The 27,058-nt window shown below is 39.2% G+C and overlaps 1 protein-coding gene across 1 annotated transcript; it reads right to left on the bottom strand.

The window, feature by feature from the left end:
- Positions 1–22,137, bottom strand: LOC125488230 (centrosomal protein POC5-like). The gene is made up of 4 exons (XM_048621163.1): positions 22,009–22,137; positions 12,516–12,635; positions 11,115–11,285; positions 1–1,679 (listed from the first exon to the last, which is right to left on the bottom strand). The coding sequence occupies exons 1-4, from the start codon at positions 22,054–22,056 to the stop codon at positions 1,545–1,547; spliced, it is 474 nt and encodes a 157-aa protein (XP_048477120.1). The 5' UTR covers positions 22,057–22,137; the 3' UTR covers positions 1–1,544.
- Positions 22,138–27,058: the final 4,921 nt, after the last annotated feature.

Raw genomic sequence — 27,058 nt, 5'->3', positions numbered from 1 at the left:
TTTATACAGAAGAAATTTACATTATACCTGTAAACCAAACTTCGATTTGTACTCCTAAAATGAACAAAACTGCTTACACTGCACAGTTGAATAGGAATTATAAGTTATATTACAAAAACTGGCTCTTCAAACCAAATATATTTGGCAAAATTTTTTATTTTTTTTTAAGACAAACAAGTTTTAACTATGAAAATTAAAAACAATTGTTTCTGATGACTAGTTCAAACATGATCTAACACTCAGCTGTGCCAAGCCCAATGTCAGTATTCTTTAGTATATGGGATGGATCAGGTTCAATAACATTCTTGCTTTGAACAGGTAAAACAAATTTAAGACACATTAAGGCCATATATATCTCAACGATAATATTACCATCCCACACCCCTTAACACTGCAAAGTCTATCAATGTCCCTTATTATTGCATAAATGGGGAGAGTGGAAGAAATTGAGTTTCAAAAAAATTAGTATTCCTTTTCCCAAATTGCACTCTGCCATTCTTATAAAAACAGCAGACAGGTGCTCTGCATCATGTCTGCTGTTTCAGCACATTTCTAAAAACTGCATGAATTCAGATTTTAAATTCCCAATGGCAATGCCGGAAATTGATTACATAAATGTACTTGATAAGACAATATAAATGGCAGCATTGATACAAAATTAAAATATAAAAAAAGTGTTTTAATGATGCTTTCCAGTCAAAAGATTTAATTCTGCAATCTATTATTAGTGACAACTTGTTTTAGAAGTTGCTCAAGTAGTTTTTCCTAAGATGTCCCTCTTACTACCACAGATTTTGACAATATATCCTGGCCCATAATATGATTAGCAGACAGGAAATGGAAATAAAATTGAGCATTAATGTTATTCAAGGATTCTACTTAATCCAGCATTACTTAAAGTGTATTTTTATGCAACCACTTAGTTGTATTATCATAAAGCACATAAATAGTAACATATAAAACACATTGCCAAATACTTCTTCCATGGGTTTGAAAAATAGTGTGGGGAATACTGTACAACTCCAATTGTGGAGCTACATCTCCTTAACCCACAATTCCTTCAATGATAGATGCTGTCTTTAAACAAAAACAACCTTATGGTTGAGTTCATAAAACTTTACAAGGTTCTACTGAGAGATGCTTCAGTGTTCAATTTCAATTTCATGGAACCTTCATAGAACCTAGTCCCACACAAGCATTTTGCCTTCAGTGGTGCTTTCTGGCCACTGCTCAGTGATCTTTTCTTAATGAGCCAAAAAAATTGAAGCATCAGTTTTAACCCTGTAATCAATACAGTGAGTTTTGCAGCATTTAAAGACTATTGATACATTTCCTGCACAAGTCAAACCCTATACGTTCTGCAAAATACTTTGAATGGACACCATGTCCAATAATGCAATTGCAAATTTGCATATAGGTTAGATCATTAGCATTAATAAGGGTGACAATTGAAAACCCAAAGATGGAAAAGCCTGGAGACTTCACTGGCTTCCACAATGCGTCACCCACTCACTAGCTTTCTGGCATTTTTGATGATGAGGCACTCAGTCAACAACTTTTATTGATTGGACGCCACAGCTGACAGGAGGTGATTTTGCATTCTGACCTGCAACTTTCCCTGCTGAGGGAGGCTGGTTTGATCGAGGATATTTGGCTGCTGTCCCTTGACCAATGGTTTGCTAAGGACAGATAAAAATATAAATAAGCAACACCTTACAGATCTAAAGTATATGCTGATTCACCAATCCAATGTATTATTATTTTTGAAGAAAAATGTGTAGTATTCCTAATAGGGTCTTTAAACTTATTTTATTCCTTTAAGAATTTAACAGAAAATAATACTTCAGTACACCAATTTATAAAAGGAGCTTGGTTTATCATTGTCAGATAGTTGAATACCTGGAGTATTAAAGTGTGTCATCATGCAATCAAGATATATCAACAATTGTTCTCAGTACTCCTTTTGGAAAGTATTTACAATGTACAAAAAGCCCCCTCTACCTAATCAGGGTTTGAATTTTCACCAAGTTATTGCTGAATTATCCTGTGTTGTATTTTCATCACGATGATACAAATGGCTGTCAGCAAATCCAAATACAGATAAATGCCAATCACAGAATCTCTTTTTTAGTTAAAAAGCAACCATTCTGGCCAGGTGAAGCAATGTAATAAGCCTGAGAAATGGCAGTGCACAGGGATAATAGAAATAAGCTGTTAATCACATTTACAAGTTTTTGTGTTAACATTCAGTTAGTCTGGAATATATTCATTAGCTTGTCCACAAGACTCAAAGGAATTCACTGAAAATAATTTGAGATTTCAAAGATGTTGTAGCTTGAGAGGAGTTTAGGTTTCTTTTATTCAAAAAAGTGTTACTTTTTTGCTTTATACAATCATTCTAAATTTGTGCATCTCCAAGGCATCACTGTCACCAGTTAGAGTTTTAATGCAGTTTTATTATCACATTTAAACAATTTTTTCACCTATTGGTGTATTAAGAAAGGAATACACAGTAGTTCTATAAGACACTTGGGTCTAGATTTAAGTATATCCTACATTTTTATTGCAGGTCCTTAGCTCATGTCTCAGTGATAATTTTCTAACCAGTAAAATTGGAATTAAGATCATAAAAACACATGCATTCAAACAAAGGAAGGCACACATTCTGTATAATCTAGCTTATCTACCTAGAATGTAGTTTAACATTCTAGATTTGGGCTTGGTTTGAGAATTCAAAAAGGCTAAGATGAGATGCTGCACATCAACTTAAACCAAAGACCAAAAAATTAAATTCTGCTTCCTTTTTGGAAAGAAAGCATGCAAGATAAATCAAGACTTAATGTCACCAAATCTAATTTTATCAAAACTCCCAGATGTAGATACCAACCAGATCCTCGTTTAACAAATTGCCAACTTCTCAAGTTGAATCCTAAAAGTAAAAAATATCTAGGTGGGTTACTGTAAGGAATAATGTTTAGAGCCTGGGAAGCAGGTTAAAGCTAGCCCCATGATAAGTCAAGAGAAGCAGCCAAGGGTTTAAAACAATATGTTCTTTGAGTCAAAAACAGATTATGAAACCTTCAATCTGATGACTTGTAAACTGTGTAAAAGTCAAAAAATCTAACTTGAATGCAAGGTTTTCTATTTTTAAATTGAAGGTTACAGAAAGCAAAAATATAGGTTGGAATACCTTCCTTGTTTTTTTTAATGTATTTGTTTAAACAAAGTGTTCATGGGATGTAGGATTTTGGCCAGGTGGTGACCAGTCTGCTTGCATCACTGCAGTCCTTGGAGTGTTGGGATACACACAATGCTGTTAGGAAGTACAATTTGTATTCCACTACATTCCTGATTTGTGCCTGTAGACAGTGGACAAGCATTAGGGAGACAGGAGATCATGACTATAGTTATAGTTATTCACCATAGAATTCCTAATTTCTGACCTGCTCTTGTAACCAGTGTTTATATTGTCAGTCCAGGTTAGTTTCTGGTCAAAGGTAATGCACAGGATAATGACATTTGAAGATTCACATTGCTTGAGTGGTGGGTTACGAATTTTACTCCCCACTTATCAGCTCAAACCTCGATGCTACTCTGGGTCTTGCAGGTGAACCTTGTACAATCAGCAGCAAGCATCCCCACTTCTCACCTTCTGAAGGTCATCGAAGAAGCTGAAGATGGTTAGCCTAGGACATCACCCTTAGGAATTTGCAGACTTCCTGGGGCTGTGATGATTAACCTCCGACAACCACCTCCCTTTTCACTAGCGCATGATTCCAACCAGCAGAGTCCCCCTCTTCCCTCATTTTGTTAGGGCTCCTAGATGTCAAGAACAGTCACTCTCATTTCACCTCTAGAGTTCAGCTCTTTTACCCACATTTGGCTTGGCAGATGCATCATCCACTTCTGGCTGAAAGATTATTGCAAATATTTCAGCCTCATCTTCTGCACTGATGTGCTGGTCTCCCCTATTATTGAGGATGGGGATATTTGAGGAGCCTCCACCTCTAGCATGACATTGGCAGGGACCATGTAATATGTAATGATAAGTAATGGTAGGGGGTTTTAACTTTCCACACAGACTTGGACTGCCATAGTGTTAAGGGCTTGGATGGAAAGTAATTTGTTAAGCATACAAGAACATTTTTTCAGCGTGTGGATGAACCGAAGAGAAGGAACAAAACAACCTTCTCTTAGCAGGGCAAGTGATGAAGGTGTCAGTGGGAGAGCACTTTGGGGCCAGTGATAATAATTCTATTAGTTTTAAAATAGTTATGGAAAAGGATAGACCAGGTCTAAAAGTTAAAGTTCTAAATTGGAGGAAGGTGAATTTTGAGGCAGAAACTTTTGAAAGTTGATTGGGAGAGGCTATTAGCGGGTAAAGGGACAGTTAGAAAATGGGAGGCCTTTAAAAACGAGAGCAAATCTGTTGGTGAGAGGAATGCTGGATGACAGAGAAATTGAGGCTCTGGTCCAGAAAAAGGAGGGATATGGCAGGTATAGATAGCTGGAATTGAGTGAATCCCTCAAGGAGTACAAGGGCAGCAGGAATATACTCGAGGGAAAATCAGGAGGGGGGAAAAAAAGGGCACGAGATAACTTTGGCAAATAGGGTTAAAAAAGGAGAATCCAAAAAGATTCTACAAATGCATTAATGGCAAAAGAGTAACTAGGGCGAGGATAGGGCCCCTTAAAGATCAGCAAGGCTATCTATCTATCTGTAGACCTGCAGGAGATGAGTGTGATATTAAGTGGGTATTTCGCATCAGTATTTACTGTGAAGAATAACATGGAAGCGAGAGAACTTGGAGAAATAAACAGTGATATCTTGAAAAGTGTGCCTATTACAGAGGTGGTGGTGCTGGATGTCTGAAAATGCATGAAGATGGATAAATCCCCAGGACACGATCAGGTGTATCCCAGAACTTTGTGGGAAGCTAGGGAAGTCATTGCTGAGATATTTGTATCATCAATAGCCATAAGTAATGTGTCGGTAGATTGGAGGGTGGCTAATGTTGTGCCGTTATTTAAGAAAGGCGATAAGGAAAAGTCAGGGAACTATAGACCAGAGAGCTTGGCATCAGTGTTGGGTATGTTATTGGAGGGGGTTCTGAAGAACAGGATTTACGAGTATTTGGAAAAGCAAGGACTGATTAAGGATAGTCAACATGGCTTTCTTCATGGGAAATAATGTCTCACTAACTTGATTGAGGTTTCTGAAGTGACAAAGAAGATTGATGAAGGCAGAGCGGTAGATGTCGATATGGATTTTAGGAAGGCATTCAACAAGGATCCATATGGTAGACTGGTTAATGAGATTAGATCACGTGGAATCCAGGGAGAGCTAGCTATTTGGATACAAAATTGGCTTGAAGGTGGAGGGTTTTTTTCCAGGCTGGAAGCCTCCGAGCAGTGAAGGGACTCAAAGATCAGTGCTGGGTTAACTGCTTTTTGTCAGTTATATAAGTGACTTGGACGTGATTGTAGGAGGAATGGTTAGTAAGTTTGCAGATGACACCAAAATTGGTGGTGTAGTGGACAGTGGTGCAGTTTATCTTAGAATATAATGGGACCGTGATCGGATGGGCTGAGGAGCGGTAGATGGAACTTGATTTAGATAAATGTGAGGTGTTGCATTTTAGTAAGGCAAATCAGGGCATGACTTATACATTAATGATAGAGTCCTGCCGAGCAAAGGGACCTTGGGTGCATGTTCATAGTTCCTTGAAGGTGGAGTCAAGGTAGACAGGGTAATGAAGAAGGTATTTAGCACATGTCTTTATTAGTCAGTGCATTGAGTATAGGAATTGGGATGTCATGTTGTGGCTGCGCAGGACATTGGCTAGGCCACTTTTGGAATACTGCATTCAGTTCTCGTCTCCTTGCTATAGGAAAGATGCTGTGAAACTTGAAAGGTTGCTGAAAAAAAACTTACAAGAATGTTGCTGGGGTTTCAGCTATAGGGAAAGACCAAATTTTTTCCATGGAGCAGAGGCTGAGGGGTAACCTGAAAGAGCTTTATAAAATCATGAGGGACACAGATAGGGCAAACAGCCAAGATCTTTTTCCCGGGTAGGGTAGTCCAAAACTAGAGGGTATGGGTTAAAGGTGAGAGAGGAAAGATATAAAAGGGACCCAAGGCATGAGATGCCAGAGGAAGTGGTGGAGGCTGGTACAATTACAACATTTAAAAGGCATCTGGATGGGTATATCAATAGGAAGGGTTTGGAGGGATGTGAGCAAATGGGACTAGATTACACGGACAAGTTGGACTGAAGGGTCTGTTTCCGTGCTGTACAACTCTATGGCAGTGCTGGTATTCAGCAAGAGGTTTACTTGCCAACTTGTGAACTTGTCCCATAAGACTCTAGGCATGAGTCAATGATGGACTCCCAGAGCAACACCCTCCCAACTGTACACTGCTGTGCTCACCACCTCTAGTGCGTTTGTCCTGATGGTCGGACAGTACATACCCAGTCATGGTGGTGTCTGTGACATCATCTGTAGGGTATGATTTCATGGCTACGATTGTTAGGTCGTTCTCAACTGGTGTATGCATAACTTTTGGCACATCCCCTAGACATTGGGAAGGAGGACTTTAAGGTTGACAAGGTTGTACATGCTTTGGTTGCTTCAAACACCATATTCAATACCAGGTGATCTATCTAGTTTCATTCCTGTCTTTAGATTTTGTTGCAGTTTGATAGGACATCTCAGAGTACATTTAAGAATCAGACATATTGCTAAGGGTCAGCATGGCATCACACATAGACCACAGCTTATGTGTCATTGGAAATGCACTCTCACCCAAGTAAATGGTCAGTGTTCCATCACACACCCGACTTGTGCCTTTTAGATAGTGAACACTGTCTAGAAAAGAGTTACTTGCTGCAATACTCCTAGCCTCTGACTGCTCTTACAATCACAGTATTTATATGGCTGGTTTAGTTCTGTTTCTGATCAATAGCAACCCTCGGGATGTTTAAGGTTCAGCTTCATCTGCAACTCCAAATTTCTGCTTTTATTAATAAGGATGCATGAGAGGTAATCGTGAGTAACAATTGAAAATTCAAGACTCTGTAACCCTGTGATTATTAGATACAGCCAAAAACATACACTCCGATATAATCGGCTCAGTTCTTTATAAACTATGAAAGCCATCAATAAGTGGTCAGTTAGGTAGCTCTTTGCACGAACAAAATACCTGGGGCAGCCATTGTCCAGGAACAGCTACAACCTAAAATAGATTTCTAAAATGTTCAAAAACCTTTCACCCCTTGAATCTAAATGAAATACCAAATTCATTAAATAAAATAATCAAGTATGTTGAAAAAATATAGGGTCATTTTGTAGATTAGTTTCATCAAACAGAACATGCAATTGAGTTGATCCTATAAATCTCAAGTTGAAGTTCTGCAGGCAGTTAGCAAATCTGAATTCTGCATTTTAATACAATGAGAACCAATTAACATTGTAGGTTACAGCAGTTCCATAGCATGATCTCTGCAAAATCATTTATATTGCATACTGCATAATCTTGCACATTGCTCGGTGTTTGCCAGCTCGAGTATTGAGCTTTGTGATGCAAAGGCTAAATGGATAAAATAAACAGAAATTACATTTCCCTACATATTAAACACCTCAAATTAGATCACCCTTTAACCATTTAAACAGATGAAGTTAGTGCAACCTCTCTCATAAGGATGTCTCTTTAAGCCCGGGTGTAATTCTAGCAAGTTTATACTGTATCCTTTCCAATGCCAATACCTCCTTTCTGAATCAGTAATTAAGACCAAATTCAGTATTCATTCTTTGATCTGACAACTAAACCACTTCTTCACTTTTGAATTCAACACCAGGGATGATGGGCAATACTCCATTAGAATTTTTATTTACTTTTCAAATTTTATACCTGTGCAATAGCTTTTTGATTTGTGTACATGGATAGTTAAAATTCTCAAGTGTCTAGTTTCTCACCATAAAGAAAGCATTCCAATTCGTCTCAGATCTAAAGTGGACAATATCACGTTTCACCATATTGAATTCATCTGGGCATAGTTTACGCACTTAGTCTACGCACAGTTTTATCTTCTTGCCCTCATCTGCATAACATAGTGTCAAAGTTCTTATGTATGTAGTTATCATCCAAATCATTTTTGGGAAAATATCCATTGACAATTACGGTCACTGAGCATTGCTATTGTCCTTTTTATACCATGACCTAGAACCTTCCTCAAGGTGGCACCGTATGAAACACCTTGTGCAAGTTCATTTGGACCAACAGCAAAACCCTATCTGTCCATAATCTTTAAGCCACTTCCTGCTGATCTAACATGGCTAATAGGACCACTAATACAATTTTCCAGTTTTATTTTTCATTAAAAATTGCATAGTTGTGAAAACAGTAGCAGAATGCTGCTAGCAAAAGAAAAATTTATGAAAAAAATGCCACCTCAAAATAAATCGGACCGTGAATTTAAGGACTGGTTTCTGAAGATGTTAAATTGACATTACTATGATATAAAAGCAACAGGGCAGATGCTGGAAGTCTGAAAGAACAAAAACTGCTAGAAACACACTAGATCTGGCAGCACTTGTGGAGAGAGAAAAGCAGAGTTAATGTTTAAAGTCAAACAGAACTTCTTTTCAGATTTTCTAAAGAAGCCATATTTGGCTCAAAATAGGAACATTGGTTTCTATCTCCATACATGCTACCAGATCAGTTTTTTCCAACACTTTCTGTTCTCATTACTAAAGAAGTGCCACTTTTAAGTTAAAAGCCAACCACTTTTAAGTTGTCCTGTATCAATGACTTCCGAAGGTACTGCTGATCCTTCCAGCTGCAAGTTACTTAACACACTTGCATTAAAAGGATTAGAATCAGGGTGACAGAAAGGATTGAAGTGGCTGTGTTATATTTAGAGCCTTAGTGCTGAGCTGTAGAAGACCCGTCTCTTTCTTCAGTTTCTACGGGTATAATTAATCAATCGGGGTGGCTCACAGTGCTGGGGACCCAGCTTCAACTTGTCTTGGGCAACTGTCTGTGTGGAGTTTGCACATTCTCCCTGTGTCTGTGTAGGTTCTCTCCAAGTGCTCCAGTTTCCTCCCACAGCCCAAAGACGCACAGGTTAGGTGAATTGGCCAAGCTAAATTACTCATGCTAAATTGTCCATAGTATCCAGGAATGTGTAGGTTAGGTGGATTAGCCATGGCAAATGCAGGCCTACAAGGATAGACTTGGGTGGAGGGGGTGTGAGGACGAGTCTGGTTGGGATGATCTTCAGAGTGCTGGCGTGGACTCGTTGGGCTGAATGGCCTGTTTTCACACTGTAGGAATTCTAAACAAGAATAGTTACAGTAGAGAAGGAAGTCATTCAGCCCATGGTGATCACACCAACAGGGAGCAAGGAGAAAAAGGTAAATAGTGGGTATTCTCCTAGGATCAGTATTGAGGATACTGATTTTCTTGATCTATATCAATGGCCTAGACTTGTACATGGCACAATTTCAAAATCTGGAGACGACAAAAAAAACTCAGGTACTTTGAACTGTGAAGAGAATAGATAAAGACTTGAAAAGGAACAGGTGGGATGTACAAACACTTGACAAGTAAAAATTTAACAGATGTATGAAATGATACATCTTGGTAGAGATAACAAAGATAATATAAAAGATACAATTCTAAAGCATGCGCTGGAACAGAGGTGTAAAAGTGCCTAAATTATTACAGGTGGCAGGTCAGGTTGATAAGTGCTCATGAGGCTTGGGCATTATAAATAGAGGCAGAAATAAAAGCAAGGAAGGTACGATGAAACTTTATTAGAATTCTGGTTTGGCTTGAACTGGAGCAGCATGACCAATTTTGGGGTTCACTCTTTAGTAAGGATGTGAAGACTTGTGAATATTTTCTGAACCGTCTCCAATGACATACATGGATAGATTAGTGAAGCTATTCTCTTTAAAGAATGTTCAGAGGAGATTTGATAGAGATGTTCAGTCATGAAGAATCTAGGCAGTAGATGGAGAGAAACTGTTCCCAGGTGCACATGTATCAAGAACAGGAGGATACAATTTTAATAACTGGCAAAACTGGTAATTGGCAAAAGAACCAGAAACAAAAAAAAAGTGTGGAAAACATTTTTAATGCAGCAAGCAGTTATGATCCGAAATGCACTCCGAGAGTGTGGACAAGGTAGATTCAATTGAGGATTTTGAAAGAGAAATTCGTTAATACCTGAACAGTAAAGATGTGCAAGGCTTCAGAGAAAGCTTAGACCATTGTGCTATTTACTATTAGAGGTTTTCTACATTCTACAATTGGTTCAGCACTGAAGGATCTTGAGACAGAGAAAAAAGGGTTAAACAGAGGTATAGCTCCAGTATATTGATACAAATAAAAAAATGCTTTCAATGCCTCTCGAAATGAGAATGTGTGACTAATTTGCTCAGGTGTAAGGAAAGCTGATAGGATCCTGTGGTTTATAGAGGCACACAGCATAAAAGAAAGGAAGGAATGTTACACTTCTACAAATCACTGGCCAGATCATTTTTGGACTAGTGTTCAGTTCTGGACACCTCATTTAAGGAAGGATGTGAAAGCCCTGGAGAGAGTGCAAAGATTTACTAGAATGATACCAGGAATGAGGGATTTTACATACAAGGAAAGATTAGAGAAATTGGGCTTAATCTTCTCTGTTCCAAGGAGAAGAGGTGATCTTATTGAGATGTTCAAAACCATGAACCAGGAGTGAGATGAAGAGAAAGTTTTTTTCCCTCTTACTCAGAGTTGGTAGGATTTGGAATGTGCTGCCTAGGAGAATGGCAGAGGCAGATTCCATATGAGATTTCAAAAGAGAGCTGGATATATTTGAAAGATGAGGAATTTAGAGGGCTACAGAGAAAGGGCTAGAGAATGGGACTGGCTGGGTAGCTTTTTAGGGAGCTGGTACAGACACAATGGGTTGAATGACATTTTCCTGTATTGTAAATTCTACGATTACTGAACTTCATCCACAGAACGAATCCGGAGGATTCATGGATATAAGTAGCATTATTTCACTACATCTGAAGCAATTACAGTTCCACTCAGCGTTTTGTTGAAAAAAGGAAGTTACCTGTGTAACTGGATGATGTTTTTCTACACATACTGTAGTCATTGGTGGTGCCACTCCCTGGCATGATCCAAATTTAACTCCTTTCAGGAATGGGTCAGATCGCCCTGTCAAACGTGCCATTATGGTTTTTCCAGCGTTTTGCTGTGTTGATATCACGCACTTAGTCATGGGCTAAGCAGGATAAGAAAGTTGGTTTTAAAATAAAAAAGTTGCACATCATTTTTATTTAAAATAATGAACATACCAAAAATGATAGGGAAGTATGGCCAGTGAAGTAAAGCCAGTACTTCTCTCCCCTCTGATTTCTAAATTTTATTCCACCCTTCCAGCTATTAAAACTCCTGCTGCAGCCAGTTTCAGGGATGTTCAAATCCCTTTGGTACCTTGTGCTTGTGCTGGAAGACAATGATACAGGAGACATTTTGATACAACCTATGAATTGGCTAATATTCATCTATGAGCCTAGATGGTGAACACAGTCAGGCTATTTGATGCAACAGCAACATAATTAAAGCTTGATCTTTACCAGTGTGAGTGAATCTTGCTAAAAGGAGCAAGAGGACAGTGATTTAGCAATCTGTCCATATCCTTCGTGCGAATACCCTAATTCACTAATGTCTTTCAGGGAAGGAAATTGCCATCTTACCTGGACTGGCCTACATGTGACTCCAGACCCACAGCAATGTGGTTGGCTCTTAACTGCCCTCTGGGGAAGTAGGGATGGGCAATAAATATTAGCCTAGCCAGTGATGATTCATTCCGTGAATGAATAAGAAACAAATGCCTGGTCTGAGTTCATTAACTTTCCTGAGTCTGTGAATAAAGTTTGGACTCGTGTCCATAGAGCAGTGCAACATCTGTCTGTACCAAAAGCATATCTGATCTCATATCTGTTTTTATTAACAATGTTAATGAAGTAACAAACAAAAGGCAACTGAGCAGGAACCGGACATGAAACTTTGTATACAAAACTAGTGCGCAGGACAACATACATTTAGCTAGGTCTATAGATCAAAACTGTAAACAGTTATTGCGATGGCTTCTCCCACGTGTAGGTTGAGAAAATTCAAATGCATCGTCCGATTCACTGATCAATACATATAAACTGCTAAATGGTTTCTCAGTCTCAAAGTATAGTAGAATATCTCAAGATATTTGAGGAACACAATCTTTATGCCATTAGATGATCCAGCTGCAAACAATGTGAGATATAGGTGCATAAATTAACACTGGCAACAATGTGAAATGGATAAATTAGTAGTCTTTTTAAAATGAAATCATGGTTAAGAAATTTGGATAGAGTGCAAAATGGGCTTGTGATTTGACCCTTGAATTTTTGGTTTTGGTTCGACTGAAAGGAAAATGTATATACTATGGACTCAAATAGTCTTGAATTATTACCAGTTTCTGAGTGGCTTGGAATCCCGATGCTGAAGAGGACATAGCAACAGTAACTGGTTGAATACTTGGCTCCCCAGGTCTGGGTTGATCAACATTTGTGGAACCAAAATGTAAAGCAACCTAAGTAGAAATGATCAAAACAGTTTAAAAACTTACAGCAAGCAAGTTAGGTTTCAGCTGCACACAATTTCCTGCATAATGTTTAACTTTATACACTTATTGACTAGTATAGAAAATGTTCTAAATGTGTTTACCAAAGTATAGTCGAAAATAAATTGCCAAAAGGAGGAATTATGAAGAAACATAAAATTTGATCAGAAAAATTTTTTTGGTCAAGTTCGAGGGAAACACAGAAATGAGAAGCCTGGACTGCCAAAGGCATCGTTATCAATACTGGTGAAATCTAAGGGAAATGCACAAAAAGCAATTTCAGGGAAAAAGGAGGAATGGAGGGGATGAAATCTTAGAGGGTTTTAATTGGTTTCTAGGAATTGATAAGGTAATAATAGGATGGTAAACTGGAGCAGTTGGAGGATGAAGAACTTGTGTAGGTCGGTGAGAATAGCAGAAACGGGCAACAGAATACAGATTTTCTGGATGAGCTGAATGGTTGAGGTAAAAACATAAGCATTTGCAAGGATGAAGAAATGGACAATTTTGCAGATGGAACCTAGTAGCATCTGGGACTCAGCTATGATGTGAATAGGATGTTGCTCGTATTCCCAATCAAGTTCTACCTGAGAAAGTGAGGTAGGAGATTGAATTAATGTATAGCATTGAATCTGTGATGAGGCCAAAGACAAGACCTTTATTCTTTCAACCCTCAACTGAATAAAATCAAAGTTCACTTGATGAAAAATGCCAGCAATGCAGCAGTAAAAAGCACGTGGTACAAAGGCAGAGTGGGGATTGCTGACTTGCATGGGTACATGAGTGTGTGGCTGGAGATAAGAGGATGGAGGATAAATAGTTAGGAGAGATTCCAAGGACAATTGAAGGGTGGATTAAATGAGCAAGCAGTTGAAGATGTTGCATAGGTAGATGTATTATGAAGAAAGGGCAGTTCAACAGAGCTAGACAAGGGTGGAGAATTTTTGGGGTAGGACAGTTTGATTGATAAAAGTCAAATTTACAGAAAGAGACAAAATTGAGCATCATGAAAAAAGTATCAGAAGATAGCATTGGTGACTTTAAGCCGGTTCAGTTCTGTGCCAGGATTTTTATTATACAGCAAATCTGCTTAATGGTGGGTGTCTTCCCCTGGGATGGGGGGGGGATTTAAAAACTAGGAGGCATATTTTTAAGATGAGAGGAGACAGAGAGAGAGATTTATAAAAGACAAGGGGCAATTTGTTTTTTTTTTTGAAAGAGAGAGAGGGTGGTTTGTATGCGGAATGAACTTTTTAAAGCGGTGGTGGATGTGGGGGCACTTCGATAAGTACACGAATAGGAAAGGTTTGGATATGGGCCAGGAGTAGACTGGTGGGACTAATTTAGTTTGGGATTATGTTTAGCATGGCCTCGTTAGACCAAAGTGTCCATTTGAATTTCTCCATTGATACTATTGTGGAGTTTAAAATTTCAACATAAAAACTGGATGGAGGCAAGGGTGGGTGGAGAAATACAGTAGGAATAAAGAAAATTCAGCCTTACCAAGGAAAACACTCGCATATTTTAGTTATTTTTTTCAAAAGAAAATTACAACAGTTAGTGCACAGTATAGGGAGAATCAGTCATATCAGGAGTATAAATTGAAAATACAAGCCAATTAACTGTGACATTCAACAAGTTGACAAGAGGACAGAATATTTTTAGTTGTCTCTGCAACAGTGACCTTTAGTGACAAAAAGATGCAATTAAAGCAGAGATGTATTAAAGCAAACACTGAAGAGTAAAAATGAAGATTAGGAAGTATAACAGCAAGAACAAAAAAGGTGACGTAAAAGCCCAAATTCCTTTTAATCAGTATGGAAAAAGGTTGATCAAAAGCTAAAACCACCCAGGAGCAAAAAGACTACCTTGTAGTCAAAAAATGACAATAGAAGGCAGATTTGTGTACTGGCAGTTGGCAAATAGGAATTTTTATACTTTAAAAATTAATGGGACTAGGAGGTTTGCTTAGTTGATAGGGCAAAAACAAAGAAAAAAAAAAAGACAAATAAAGGGGTTGTACCTAATAATAGCAATCTTTCAAAAGGAAGAAAAAAGTGGCAAATATTCTATCCCATTCAGATCACACTGGAAAATGCAGGTCAGTTGGCTTTGCCTCAGAGATGTGGCTAGGGGCCCTGAAATTTCTCCGCATTATTTCCACCTGGTTTGAACTGCCAGCCTGAGACTTTGTTTCAAATGGATTGAGCAGGTACCTTTGCAAAAATTGAGCCTCTTGAAGCATTCATTAAGACCAAGCCAGCATTGGATTTTTTTGCTACTTGTCATAAGATACAAGAGCACAATTTGACCATTTGGCCCATCTACTCAGTTATTTGATCGTGGCTGATATTGTTCAACCCCATCCTCCTGCCTTCTCTCCCAACATTTGATCCCCTTACTAACCAAGAACACTCAATGACTTTGCCATGGAAGGCTGTTAAGGCAATGAGTTCCACAGATTCAGTTCTGAGGAAGGGTCACCGGACCCGAAACATTAACTGTTTTCTCCCTCACAGATGCTGCCAGACCTGCTGAGCTTTTCCAGCATCTTTGTTTTTGTTCCTGATTTACAGCATCCGCAGTTCTTTTGGTTTCCACAGATTCACTGTCTGGCTGAAGAAATTCCTCATCTCAGTTCTAGAGAGTCACCCCTTCACTGAGGCTGCGCCCTCAAGTCTTAGTCTCTGATGAGTGGAAACATCATCACCACGTCCATTCTGTCCAGGGCTCTCCGTATTCTGTACGTTTCAATGGCATTCCCCCTCATCCTTCTAAATTTCAAGTCCATACCCACTCATCATATGACAGGTCTTTAATTCTTGTGATCATTCTTGTAAACACTCTCTGATCCCCTCCAAGATGACCACATCCTTCCTTAGACATGATGCCCAAAACTGCTCACAATATTCCAAATGCTGTCTGGTACAGTATCAAGTTTCAGCCTTAGCAGTACATCCCTGCAAACTGAACTTTCACATTAACCTTAAGCGAATACTGAACTAGAACTCCCATGTCCCTTTGTACTTCATATTTCCAAAGTCTTTTCCCATTTAAGAAACAGACTATGCTTCTGTTCTTTATACCAAGGTGCATAACCTCAGTTTCCCACACTGTATTCCATCTACCACTTCTTTCCCACACTCCTAGCCTGTCCAAGTAGTTCTGTAATCTCCCCACTTCTTCAACACTACCTGTCACCCCATCTATCTTTGTCATCTGCAAACTTAGCAATAGTGCCCTCAGTTCCTTTGTCCATTGTTAATGAATAACATAAATAATTGTGGTCTCAATATTGACCCCTGCAGAACTCCAGTACTCATCAGCTACCAGCCTGAAAGAGACCCCTTTATTCCTACTCTGTCCTCTGCTAGTTAGCCAGGCTTCTATCCATGCCAGAACCTTGCCCCTAACACCACGGGCTCTTATCTTATTTAGCAGCCTCCTGTGTGGTACCTTGTCAAAGGCCTTCTGGAAAACCAAATCGATCACATTAACTGTCCCTCCTTTGTCTAATTTCCTTGTTACTTCAAACAATTCTAACAGATGGACTTGATCATGGATTGGGGGTGGGGGTTGGGGTCTGGGTGGCATCCGCTTTGGAGGTTCGATGTGGAATTGATGGGCCAAATGGTCTGGATCCACACTGTAGGCATTCTATGAGTAGTCAATGTGACGTCACAACACTGAATAGTGAACTGCCTCACAACAGCATCAAGTTACTGCGGAGGGACCAGGAATATTTGAGCAAAAAAGGTACCTTTTTTTTCCTGAACAGGTTATATTTTCTTTTTGCTGCCCAATTTTCCCTTGACAGTGTCTACACTTGCTGAAGTATGGCTTCAAAAATATTGGAATTCCTCTATTCCTTGCCCAAACGGTATATGAGACAAGACAAATAATGTCCTCTCAGCAAATTATATTGCTGAACAGAAAGATTTGAGTGAAAAATTGTAAAATGTGAGAAACCCAGAACATTTACCATACTTTCCCAATTCTGGAACTGGCAACTGGCAGAATGAAGAACTTGTTAAAAAACAAGTATGCCATGTGGCATAATAAGCAAGTCATTTGAAATGTTAATAAGCGACACTCCTGGATCACAAATAATATTTATTGAACACTAGTTTTTCTCCATTAAAAAAGCAGACACAAGTCATACAAATCACTGAGTCTGCTCCGCAGTACTTATTTTTTCTATACTTACAACTCAAAATGAGAACACATACTTAGGGAATGGCAAAACAAACCAAGTTATTTTAACAAAGTATCATTTTTTAAAATGCATCTCAAAAAGACCACACCGTAGTGGGTGTGGTACTTTTAACCTCCAACTCAAACATTGCTAAATATGTAACAGATGGTTTTCAGGCTGTACCAACTTGGTTTCTCAGATTCAGCATCAAGGCCTGCTCAAATTAGTCGGCCTTTTATGTACCATATCTGGTAAGAGAACACCATTCACATTTGAACAGAACAGGTTACTTATAATATAGGGGAGGTGATGACCTAGTGGTATTATCACTAGACTGTATTTCCAGAGATCTAGGTCGTGCCCCAGGGTCCTAGGTTTTAATCCTGCCACAGTATATGGTAGAATTTGAATTCAATAGAAATTTGGAATTAGGAGCCGAAAGATGACCATGTAACCTCTGCCAATTGTCAGGAAACGCCCATCTGATTCACTAATGCCCTTTAAAGGAAGGAAATCTGTCCTTACCTGGTCTGGCGTACGCACGAGCCCAAACCCAAAGCAATGTGCCTGACTTTTAACTGCCCTCTGGGTAATTAATTCTGGTCTATCCAGTGACACCCACGCTCTGTGGATGAGTAAACATGTAAAAAAAATTGCTGAATGAAAATAACACGTGCTTAAATCAGTTTTTGAGAAACAAAGGACGACTTCCAAATTGTGGGTATTAAATTATAATCTACAAATCAGATTTAGAAAGCCAGGAAGTTCATTTCTTACTGTTTTATGTATGGAAGCTTTACACAGAATTGATAGCACAGAGCCTGGCCATTCAGTCCAACTTGTTCCTGCCAGCATTTAGGCTTCAAAAGTCAGGATTACTTTCACTGGTGTTCAGATGAATGGAGGGTAGTGGGGCGGTGGTGGGATCTCAGAGACTTAAAAATTCTAACAGGACTAAACAAGGTAGATTCAGGGAGGATGTTCCCAATGGTGGTCATGTCCAGACCCAGGGGTCACAGTCTGGGGATTCGGGGTGGACAATTTAGGGCAGAGGTGAGGAGACATATCCTCACCCAAAGAGTGGTGAACCTGTGGAATTCATTACCACAGGAAATAGTTGATATCAAAACATTGAATGTATTCAAGAGGTGGCTAGATATAGCACTTGGGGTGAATGGGATCAAAGGTTACGGGGCGAAAGCAGGATTAGGCTATCGAGTTGGACAATCAGCCATGATTGTGATGAATGGTGGAGCAGGCTTGAGGGCCAAATGGCCTCGTGCTGCTCCTATCTTCTATGTTTCCTTTCCACTGTAACCATATTAACGTAAACGTCCCTTTCACTCATGTGCTGATCTAGCTCCTCCTAAAGTGCAATTTATCTCAAAGTCTCCTCACGGCAGTGCCTTCCAAGTTCTTAAGGCAATGATATTACTTTCCAGCACTGTTTTTATTATGCTTGATACAGCTGTGCAGTTCAGGAGCTGAACAACACTGACCAACACTGACCCCCAAGCAATCAATGATGGAGGGCTTGAAAATTAAGGCACTAAAGACTGAAAGAGACTGCTGGTATTTATCTTGTACATGGTTAACTGTCTGGTACTTGGCAGGTACAAGTCATTAGCAAATAGCATTCAGTCTATCAGCTAGCATGGATTGCTTTTTTTTTCCCCCTTTCATACAATGGGCCAACATCCCAAATTACATGAATAACCAGTTGAAATGCAAGAGGCAGTGGAGTGTCAAATTGCTGTGGGTTTGGAGTTACATACGGGCCAGATCAGATAAGGATGGCATGACTTCCTTCCCTAATGGACATAGGTGAACCAAATACACTTTCAAGACCCATTGATAGTTTGTCACTATTCCTCAGGCTAACTTCAAACTCCTGATTTCAGTTAAGCAAATTTTAGTTCTAGCAGCTGCCACAGGATTTGAATAAGTGCCTCCAGAGGATTAGCATGGGCCCCTGGGTTACTCAGTGACACTCCATTACACAATCATATTCACTTTACCTGGTTGACTTTGAGCAATACTCCTGTGTAAACTTCATGATGATCTATGCTGCAGCTTTATGGACTTGGGTGAATTAAACGGCCTGGTGGACAGTGTACTCTCCACGATGAGTAACCAGAAACCATGCAGGTGAATAAATCCCTCAATAGTTTCACAAAAACAATCAAGACTGCTTTCCTGCACATCCAAAAAGCTGCTCACTATAAAGATACATCACTGGAAGTTTGAAAGACCACCTCTGTATAGTGTACATTTCTTCCAAGGTTCTTGCAGTACTATAGCTCCATTTCCACAGGCAAAGGGTTTCAAAATTCAGCCTAATGCCTCTAAGAAGAGTTATCGACAAAGTTGATACAAAGGTCTAATCTAAGCACGGCTGTGTACTGAGAGAGAGGACAGCCACATGAGTAACTCCAGACTTTTTCCATTTGTGGCATCTGGGACTAGGGCAGAAAACTCACCTCAGGTCTTTTACCTCTAACCATAGGGTCACTCATTCCCAAAAACCAAATCATTGCCATTGTTTTCTCTATAGCCGAGACTACAATCTCAGACTTTGAAACTTCTAATGAACCCTTTATATATTTAAAAGGGTTAAGTGAAAACTGCTTTGGTGCAAGAGCGCTTATTGACAACAGTAGTGGGCAGATCAACAATTTATCAGTTAGGTCACTGGACTAACTTCAATTAGTTCAGCTGGCAAAGGAGCAATGCTCTGAAAGCTTGCGATTTCAAACAAACCTGTTGGACTATAACCTCATGTCATGTGACTTCAGACTTTGTCCACCCCAGTCCAACACTGGCACCTCCACATCATAACTTCAATTAGACACAAGGTTATTTGCCCAAAATATTTATTCAGTTTCTCTCCATAGATGCTGCCAGACCTGAATATTTCCAGCATTTTGTTGCAGAATTTTAATTTATAAAAAGCAACTTCAGCAATTTATCACAGGACTCTGATGCTATTCCCACCAAGAATCCTTTGCCTTTTTGATTTGGATGCACATGGAAGCTAACCAACCAGATTGTCTATAAAAAAGGACGTGAAAGGATGAAGGAAGAAGGGGCAAAAAGTAATAGAAAGATTAACAGGCGCTAATAACAATTCTTAAAAGTTTTGAAAACCCTGAGCCACACATCCTTAAATATTGATGCACTGTTTTGCTTGGAATTTTATTAATTTATTGCTTTGAACTATTGCTGCAAGTTGACATAAACAAAGTTAAAATATTCATTTGTCTTACTACACTGTCAACAATTCTGCATCTAAAACCAAAATTTCAATAAGGAAGCAAAGGACATGCTGGTTCCTGAAAAATTTAAAAACACACCAAATAGTTCAATAGGACAAAATTAGAGTAACAAATTAATCAAACTTTAGCTATTGGAAATAATATTAGTACACACAAAAGTGCCAAGAACTGCTGTGGCGCTGCTTTCATCATCATGGAGAGGACTGTGAGGCCATAAACATGACCCCAGTGCTTCAGAGAACTGTTACAGTATGGAGAGCAACTTAGCTTCAGCAATCCAGGAGATTTCAAATTAATTCAAATTTTAGATTTAGTGCATGAAATTTTATAAACGCCAACTTCATTGGCTGAGATGCTAATCTCTTACCAATAGCTAGATAAAACTGAGCACTGCATACATTTTTTTAGAACAGCTGCAAATTTTTAAAAACCTAATACTGCAGATCAGAAATAAAACACACATTTTTACTAATCCAAATTTGTACACGCTCCTCATTCAATTGATTGGACTATCATTAATTCTGGTGATAGAAGCTTTAGAACTCAGCTGGGAAGAGTCAAATCACACAGCATCCAGTAAGGGAAATAAAAGCAAGAAGCAAGCCGATTCATCCAAGATGCAGGAGCACAGGTAAACGGGTCTTCAGTTTGTATCTGTGACTACAATATCTAACGACCCCTTTATCATCTGATGACCAAACTCAAAAAAAGACTTTCAAACATTCAGCAGGTTTCACCTTGGCATTCTTTGTTTCAGTGGAATTAATCTCAATAGCTGAAGTGCAAGAAAAGGTGCGTTCTTAAAAGATTCAAAATTTATTTGCTTTCCTTTGAAATGCAGGCCTGGTTCAAACGTGGGCAAAAACAGCTGAACTCTAGAGGAAGACAGAGTGACTAATCTTGACATCAAGGCCACATTTGACTAAATTGGACACCAAGGTAACCCGGCAAAACTCGAGTCATTGCAAACTGGGGGAAAGCTTCACTGCTTAAGAGTCGCTCCCAACATAAAGAAAGATAGATGTGGCTGTTGGAGGAGAGTCACTTCAATGCCGGGACATCACTTCATACTGGTAATGGCATCATCATTGCTGAATCCCCCACAATCAACATCTTGGGGTTCCCCTTCAGAAACTGAACTAATTAGCTATACAAATACTGTGGATGTAAGAGCAGTTTAGAGACTAGGATTCCTGCAGCAAGTAATTACCTTCCCGATTCCCAAAGCCTATCCACCATCAAGACACAAGTGATAGAATACCCTCCAGTTGCCTGAATGAGTGCAGCTCCGATAATACTCCAGTATCCAGTACCCAGTACAAGGTAGCCCATTTGATGATGCCAAATTCACAAACATTCATTATCCCAGCGACATGCAGTAGCAACACTGTGGACCATCCACAAATATGCTGCAGAAATTCACCAAGGCTTTTAGGTAGCACCTTCCAAATCCCTGACTACTACTGTAGAGAGGAAAAGGCAGCAGATACATGGGAACAAAACCATCTGCAAATTTCCACTCAAGCTACTCACCATTCTGACTTGTATTGCTCTTCATTCACTGTTGCTGGGTCAAAATTCTAGAACTCCCTTTCTAACAGTATTGAGAGTGTATCTACAGCAAATGAACTGCAAAGGCTCAAGGTGGCAATTCACCACCACCTTCAATAACAATTATGGATGGACAATAAATGCTGGACCAGCCAAAGCCTACAGTACCTGGAAACTAAGTAGCACTGGGGAAATGAAATCTTGCTGCACCATTCATGCAACCGTAAGACCATCCTCTCAAACACTCATTGACACATATTGCTGCTCTTAGTTTTTCAAAGACCAATCCCAACATTTAAATCAAGTCCAGTTTATTGCATACCATCCGATCAGATTCGAAAGGAATTGAAGGATCCAAAGTTGTAGACATAGGAGCAACCAAACCTCCATCTGCTTGGGGTGCAGAGTCAAAGCAGTGATTTGGATCATCTCTTCTGTGTTCAGAGTCAGACTCTCCTGATTTTGGAAGGAAATACATAATTAGAATTTGACAAAGCAACAAAAATTCATACAAAAATTTTTCAATTTGCACGGCAGAAAATTCTAAGAGCATTTAGGCAATCCTCCAGCAGGGCAGAATTAATATGTACAAAATGTGTGGTGGAGTCTAGTGAAATTAAGTGCTAACTAGTTAATCCACAATGGCTAATGTTATGAAAGACCGTTTTAACATTAATATCCTCTTTCTTTCCCTATCCAGATTATTTAGTATCAATTCTTCAATATTGCTAGAAAGTGGGAGTAGTGTAAATTTACAGTAGCGTTGTGTTAGTGCGGACTCCATGTTTCAAAGGACCTCTTTTGTACTGTATGATTCTATGATTCCCTAATCAACAGCGTTACTTAGAACTTTAAAGGACATCGTAAAGTCAAGAAATGTTGAAACCGCAAATGACCATCAATATGGTGATCAGGGAAAAAGTGCTTAGTATAATATTACATTCTTACTACTTGGTACTACTAAGGAGGACCACAACAGCTACTACTGTTGATGCTCACACCAGAACACAAGTAATAACAGAAGGCTATATGGTCCCTTGAACCTGCTCCACTATACACTAACATAACTGATCATCAACAACTGTTCTCCCCCCAATCCATATCTCTCAATTCTCTTACAGTCCAAACATCTATGGAGCTCCACTATGGAGTTACTGACCAGATGACCACTCACAACTCTCTAGACAAGAATATTTCAAAAGACTCACAAGCTAAGTAAAGAAAGTTTTTAATCCTGCATGAGGTCCTGCACTATTAAGCCAGGGAAGCAACCTCTCAGTACCTAGCCTGTCAAGCCTTTAATAATTTTATATATTTCAATCTTCAGAAATAGTAATCGAAATACAAATTGCATTGAAATGTCCCATAACATTTTTTTTTTTTTTTTTTAAAATCATTCATGGGATGTGGGCATCACTAGCTAGGCCAACATTTATTAACCATCCCCAGTTATCCTTGAAAAGGTAGTGATGAGCTGCCTTCTTGAAGTGGCATTAGGAATCTAAATGAGACTCTGGGCCATGAGATATTTGGGCAGCCAGTCGAAATCTTGGTCAGAAACACGTTAAGGTGCATCTAAAATGTGGAAAGGAAGATAGACAGGCATAAAGGGTTAGAATGGGAATTCCAGAATTTAGGGGTCAGGCAGCTAAAGATACTGCAACCAACTGTGGTGAAAAGTTTGATTCATCTTCTGCTAGCTACCTGTGAGGAGAATGGAGTTGGTGTCTAGAAAGAAGCACTTTAGGCAAGGATTGAAGAAAATGGTTTCGGTCTTCCCAATATTCAATTGACAGAAATTTCTTATCTTGTACTAAATATTATACAAATTCTTACAATTCAAATGGTGGAAGAATAGAAAAGTGATGGTGACAGAGTTGGCGTTATCATCAAAACTGTTTCCATAATGGCAAATGTGAAAGAGGGAAGGCCAGATCCTGAGGGATACCAGGAGTAAGTGCAATTGCAGGAAGGGAAACAAATGTAGGTGATTCACTGATTAGCTAGGCTAAAAAAAGTAAGTAGAGTGCCACCTAGTGGGAGAAGAACTGTTTGCAGGCCATGACAGATGCAGAGAGTGTGAATATGGCAGTTGACATAAAAGGGAATACAAAAATAAAAAGTGAACCTATTAGATTGAAGGGGATGGTATAAATACTCAGAGGCCTTGGGCAAGGCGAGAATACTTAGTGTATACTCGGTATCATGATTAATCAAGGAGGATAATGCTGGCAAGAGAGATCATGGGTGCTCGAAAATTATTTGAAACAGTGTATTGGAAATGCTAGTTTCTTAGAGTAGATATTTCACCCAGTCCAGATGGCTTGCGTCCAGGTTGCTAAAGGAAATGGGAATGAAGATAATATTTACTCCAATTTTCCCCAAAATAGAAGAGGCCAGAGGTTTGGAGATTGGCAAATGTGACATCCTCATTCAAGAAAAGGAATCAGGATACTCTTGGTAACTACAGGCTGATTGGCTTAACACCAATAATAGTGAAGATTTTAGAAGGTGCATTGCCATGGCTCACCAAGACTCCTTGAATAGTACCTTAGAAACCCACAAGGGCAAGAGCTACAGGTACGCGAGAACACTACCACCTGCAATGTTCTGGCATTACATCACCATTCCTCCACTGATACTGGATTGAAATCCCTTCCCAACAGCACTGTGGAATACTTACACCACTTGGGTTGAGGCAATTCAGAAACAAGCTGCCACTACCTTCTCCAGGGTAATGAGCGATGGCAATTAATGCTAGCATAGCCAGTGATGCCCACATCATAAAAGAATTCAAGTGGCCAACACATTGAATTCAAGAAAGTGCAAAAGAATAAGCCAGACATTAAAATCATAGGATCATAACTGTTACAGCGTAGGAGGAAGCCATTAGACCCATTTTGTGCCTGCACTAGTTCTATTACCTAGAGCCAGTCTCTTCCCCATTTCTATCCAAATAATCATCCAGTGCTCTCAATTATCTCAACTGTACCTACTTTCATCACATTTCCAGGCAGCACATTCCATACCCTACTTGCCTTGAAAAAAATTCTTCTCACATTACTAAATCTATGCCGCTTGTTCTTTATTTTTGTATGAGTGGGAACTGCTTCTCCTTATCTACTCTATTCAGCCCACTTACAATTTTGAAAACCTTAATTAAACCTCTTCAAGAGACCCAACATCTTCAATCTTTCCTCATAACTGGAATTTTTAATTCCTGGAACCATTCTCAAATACCATTTCACTCTGCTGCATTCCCATCGTTCTTATAATGTGACACACACAACTGTACACAATGGTCCAGCTGAGCTCTAACAAGTGTCTTGTACAAATTCAAGATCACCTCTCTGCTGGTTTTCTTTTTCCCTATTAATAAATCAGAGAACACTACACTATATTAACTGCTGTCTCCACCTGTCCTGCTATCTTATGATCTCTGACGTACACACCAGCTCCCTCTCCTCCGGCACTCTGTTTTGTATTGTCCCTCAATGTTCTTCTGACCAAATCAGATTTTCAGAAAAGTTTGTTTAGACTTTCAGAATGATTACAAATTCTCACTGATTTAAGGCCTGACAAAAATTTCCTTTGCAAGGCAACACTCAGATTTAAATAATAATCAGGAAAATATGAAGCAGTGTTAGAGACACCAAATCACCTGAAGTTTGAAAAATTTAAGAACAATGCCACAGCATAGTAATTTCTTCACGGAGGTATGTAGAGTTCAATGAGGAAAATAAATTCCTAATGACTCATTTCATTAAGATGAGCTCGTAGTGAAGAACTTGAAGTATTCCGATGTAACAAATTTTGGTCAAATTGAGCGATTAGAAGATCTTGTCATTGCTGAATTTGAAGTCCTGGGGCCAAAAAGAAAACTGGATACCCCCATTTGCAGATCCAACGATTTTCATAGGGAAACCAGTGTACAGATTTCAAAGGGAGGACAGTTTTGGGCTTAGTAATGGTGCATACCATATTGGAATAGCACACTAGCAATTGTGTACAAGCTCATACATGAAGAACAGGGATGTGAAAGAAGTTGTAGTATGGCAATCAGCATTAGAAAAACCCTATCCCTAGGGACGTTATTGATGGTAGAAGGTTAGAGATCTGGCAGACTGAGAAATGCACTAGCAGTTTCCCAGAATTTTACACCATCATATGAATACACTTGCTCTATAACTATAAAGTCAACCCATAATTGAAATCTGATGGTATATGCTGAAAATGCAGTGTTCTCTTTCATAGTAAAAGTGTCGTGCAGATGAGTTCTAACTGAATCCACGCAATACAAAAAAAAAACAAAATTATCTTCATGTTTCTAAACTAAATGCAAACGTTTATTAAATCCATCAACTATTCCATTTCAGTAGTAGAGATCAAAACTATACTCTGGGAGTTTTTCATAGAGCTGCAGTATTTTAAGCAAATGAAATGTAGGATACACCTCCTGTTTAACCATAGTTTTATCTTCAGAATTGAGCAGAGTCAGAACTGAGTCAGTTCTAAAAGCAAATCTTGTACTGCAGAATTTCACTAGCAGTAGCTGCAGTTATTCCCACAATTCACTGAAAATACACTTACAATAATCTCCATTAGTATAGGTTTAGCGATCAACCTCCAAATTAATGCCAAATTTAACAATCATTCTTCACATTCTGAACCAATCCATTGGTAAATCCAGTAGTTAATTAAAACAAATAAGAACAAAGAACAAAGAACAAAGAATTAGGAGCAAGAGTAGGTGAATTAGCCCCTCAAGCCTGCCCTGTCATTTAATAGGATCATTGCTGATCTCATCTCGGCTTTGACTCCACTTTCATCCCTGCTCCCTATAACCCTTTAAAAGATCTGATTTAACTGATTACTTAAGATTTATCTCTTCAAATTTATTCAGTGTCCCTGCATCCACCACGGTGAGATAGTGAATTCACAGATTCACGACCCTCTGAAGCAAGTCCGCCTCATCTTAGTTTTAAGGGGAGAGGAGGCAGATTTAAAACAGTAACCTTGTTCTAGGAGCAAATTATTGCAGATGCTGGAATCTGAACTGACAACAAAAAGTGCTAAAGATTGTCGCAGGTCAGGCAGCATCAATGGACAGAAAGCAAGCTAATGTTGAGTTGAGATGACTTTTCAGAACTGAAGTGTGGAGGGGGCAGCATTTATGCAATAGTTGGGGGGCGGGGGGGGTGGTGAGGGAGGTGGGGGAAGAAAGGATGCTGATAATTCAGATTACGTGATTGGAATGTGAGAATGGCAGAACAATGGTGTGACTAACTGCCAAACTGGAGAGATGACAGTCTCACTGGGGTGGGAGGAGGGGAGAGAAGACATGGTGACAGAAACGAAACAAGCAATTTGCA

The sequence above is a fragment of the Rhincodon typus genome, chromosome 3, assembly GCF_021869965.1.
Source record: "Rhincodon typus isolate 14 chromosome 3, sRhiTyp1.1, whole genome shotgun sequence".
Lineage (NCBI taxonomy): Eukaryota > Metazoa > Chordata > Chondrichthyes > Orectolobiformes > Rhincodontidae > Rhincodon > Rhincodon typus.
This window is presented reverse-complemented; position numbering and strand designations above follow the sequence as displayed.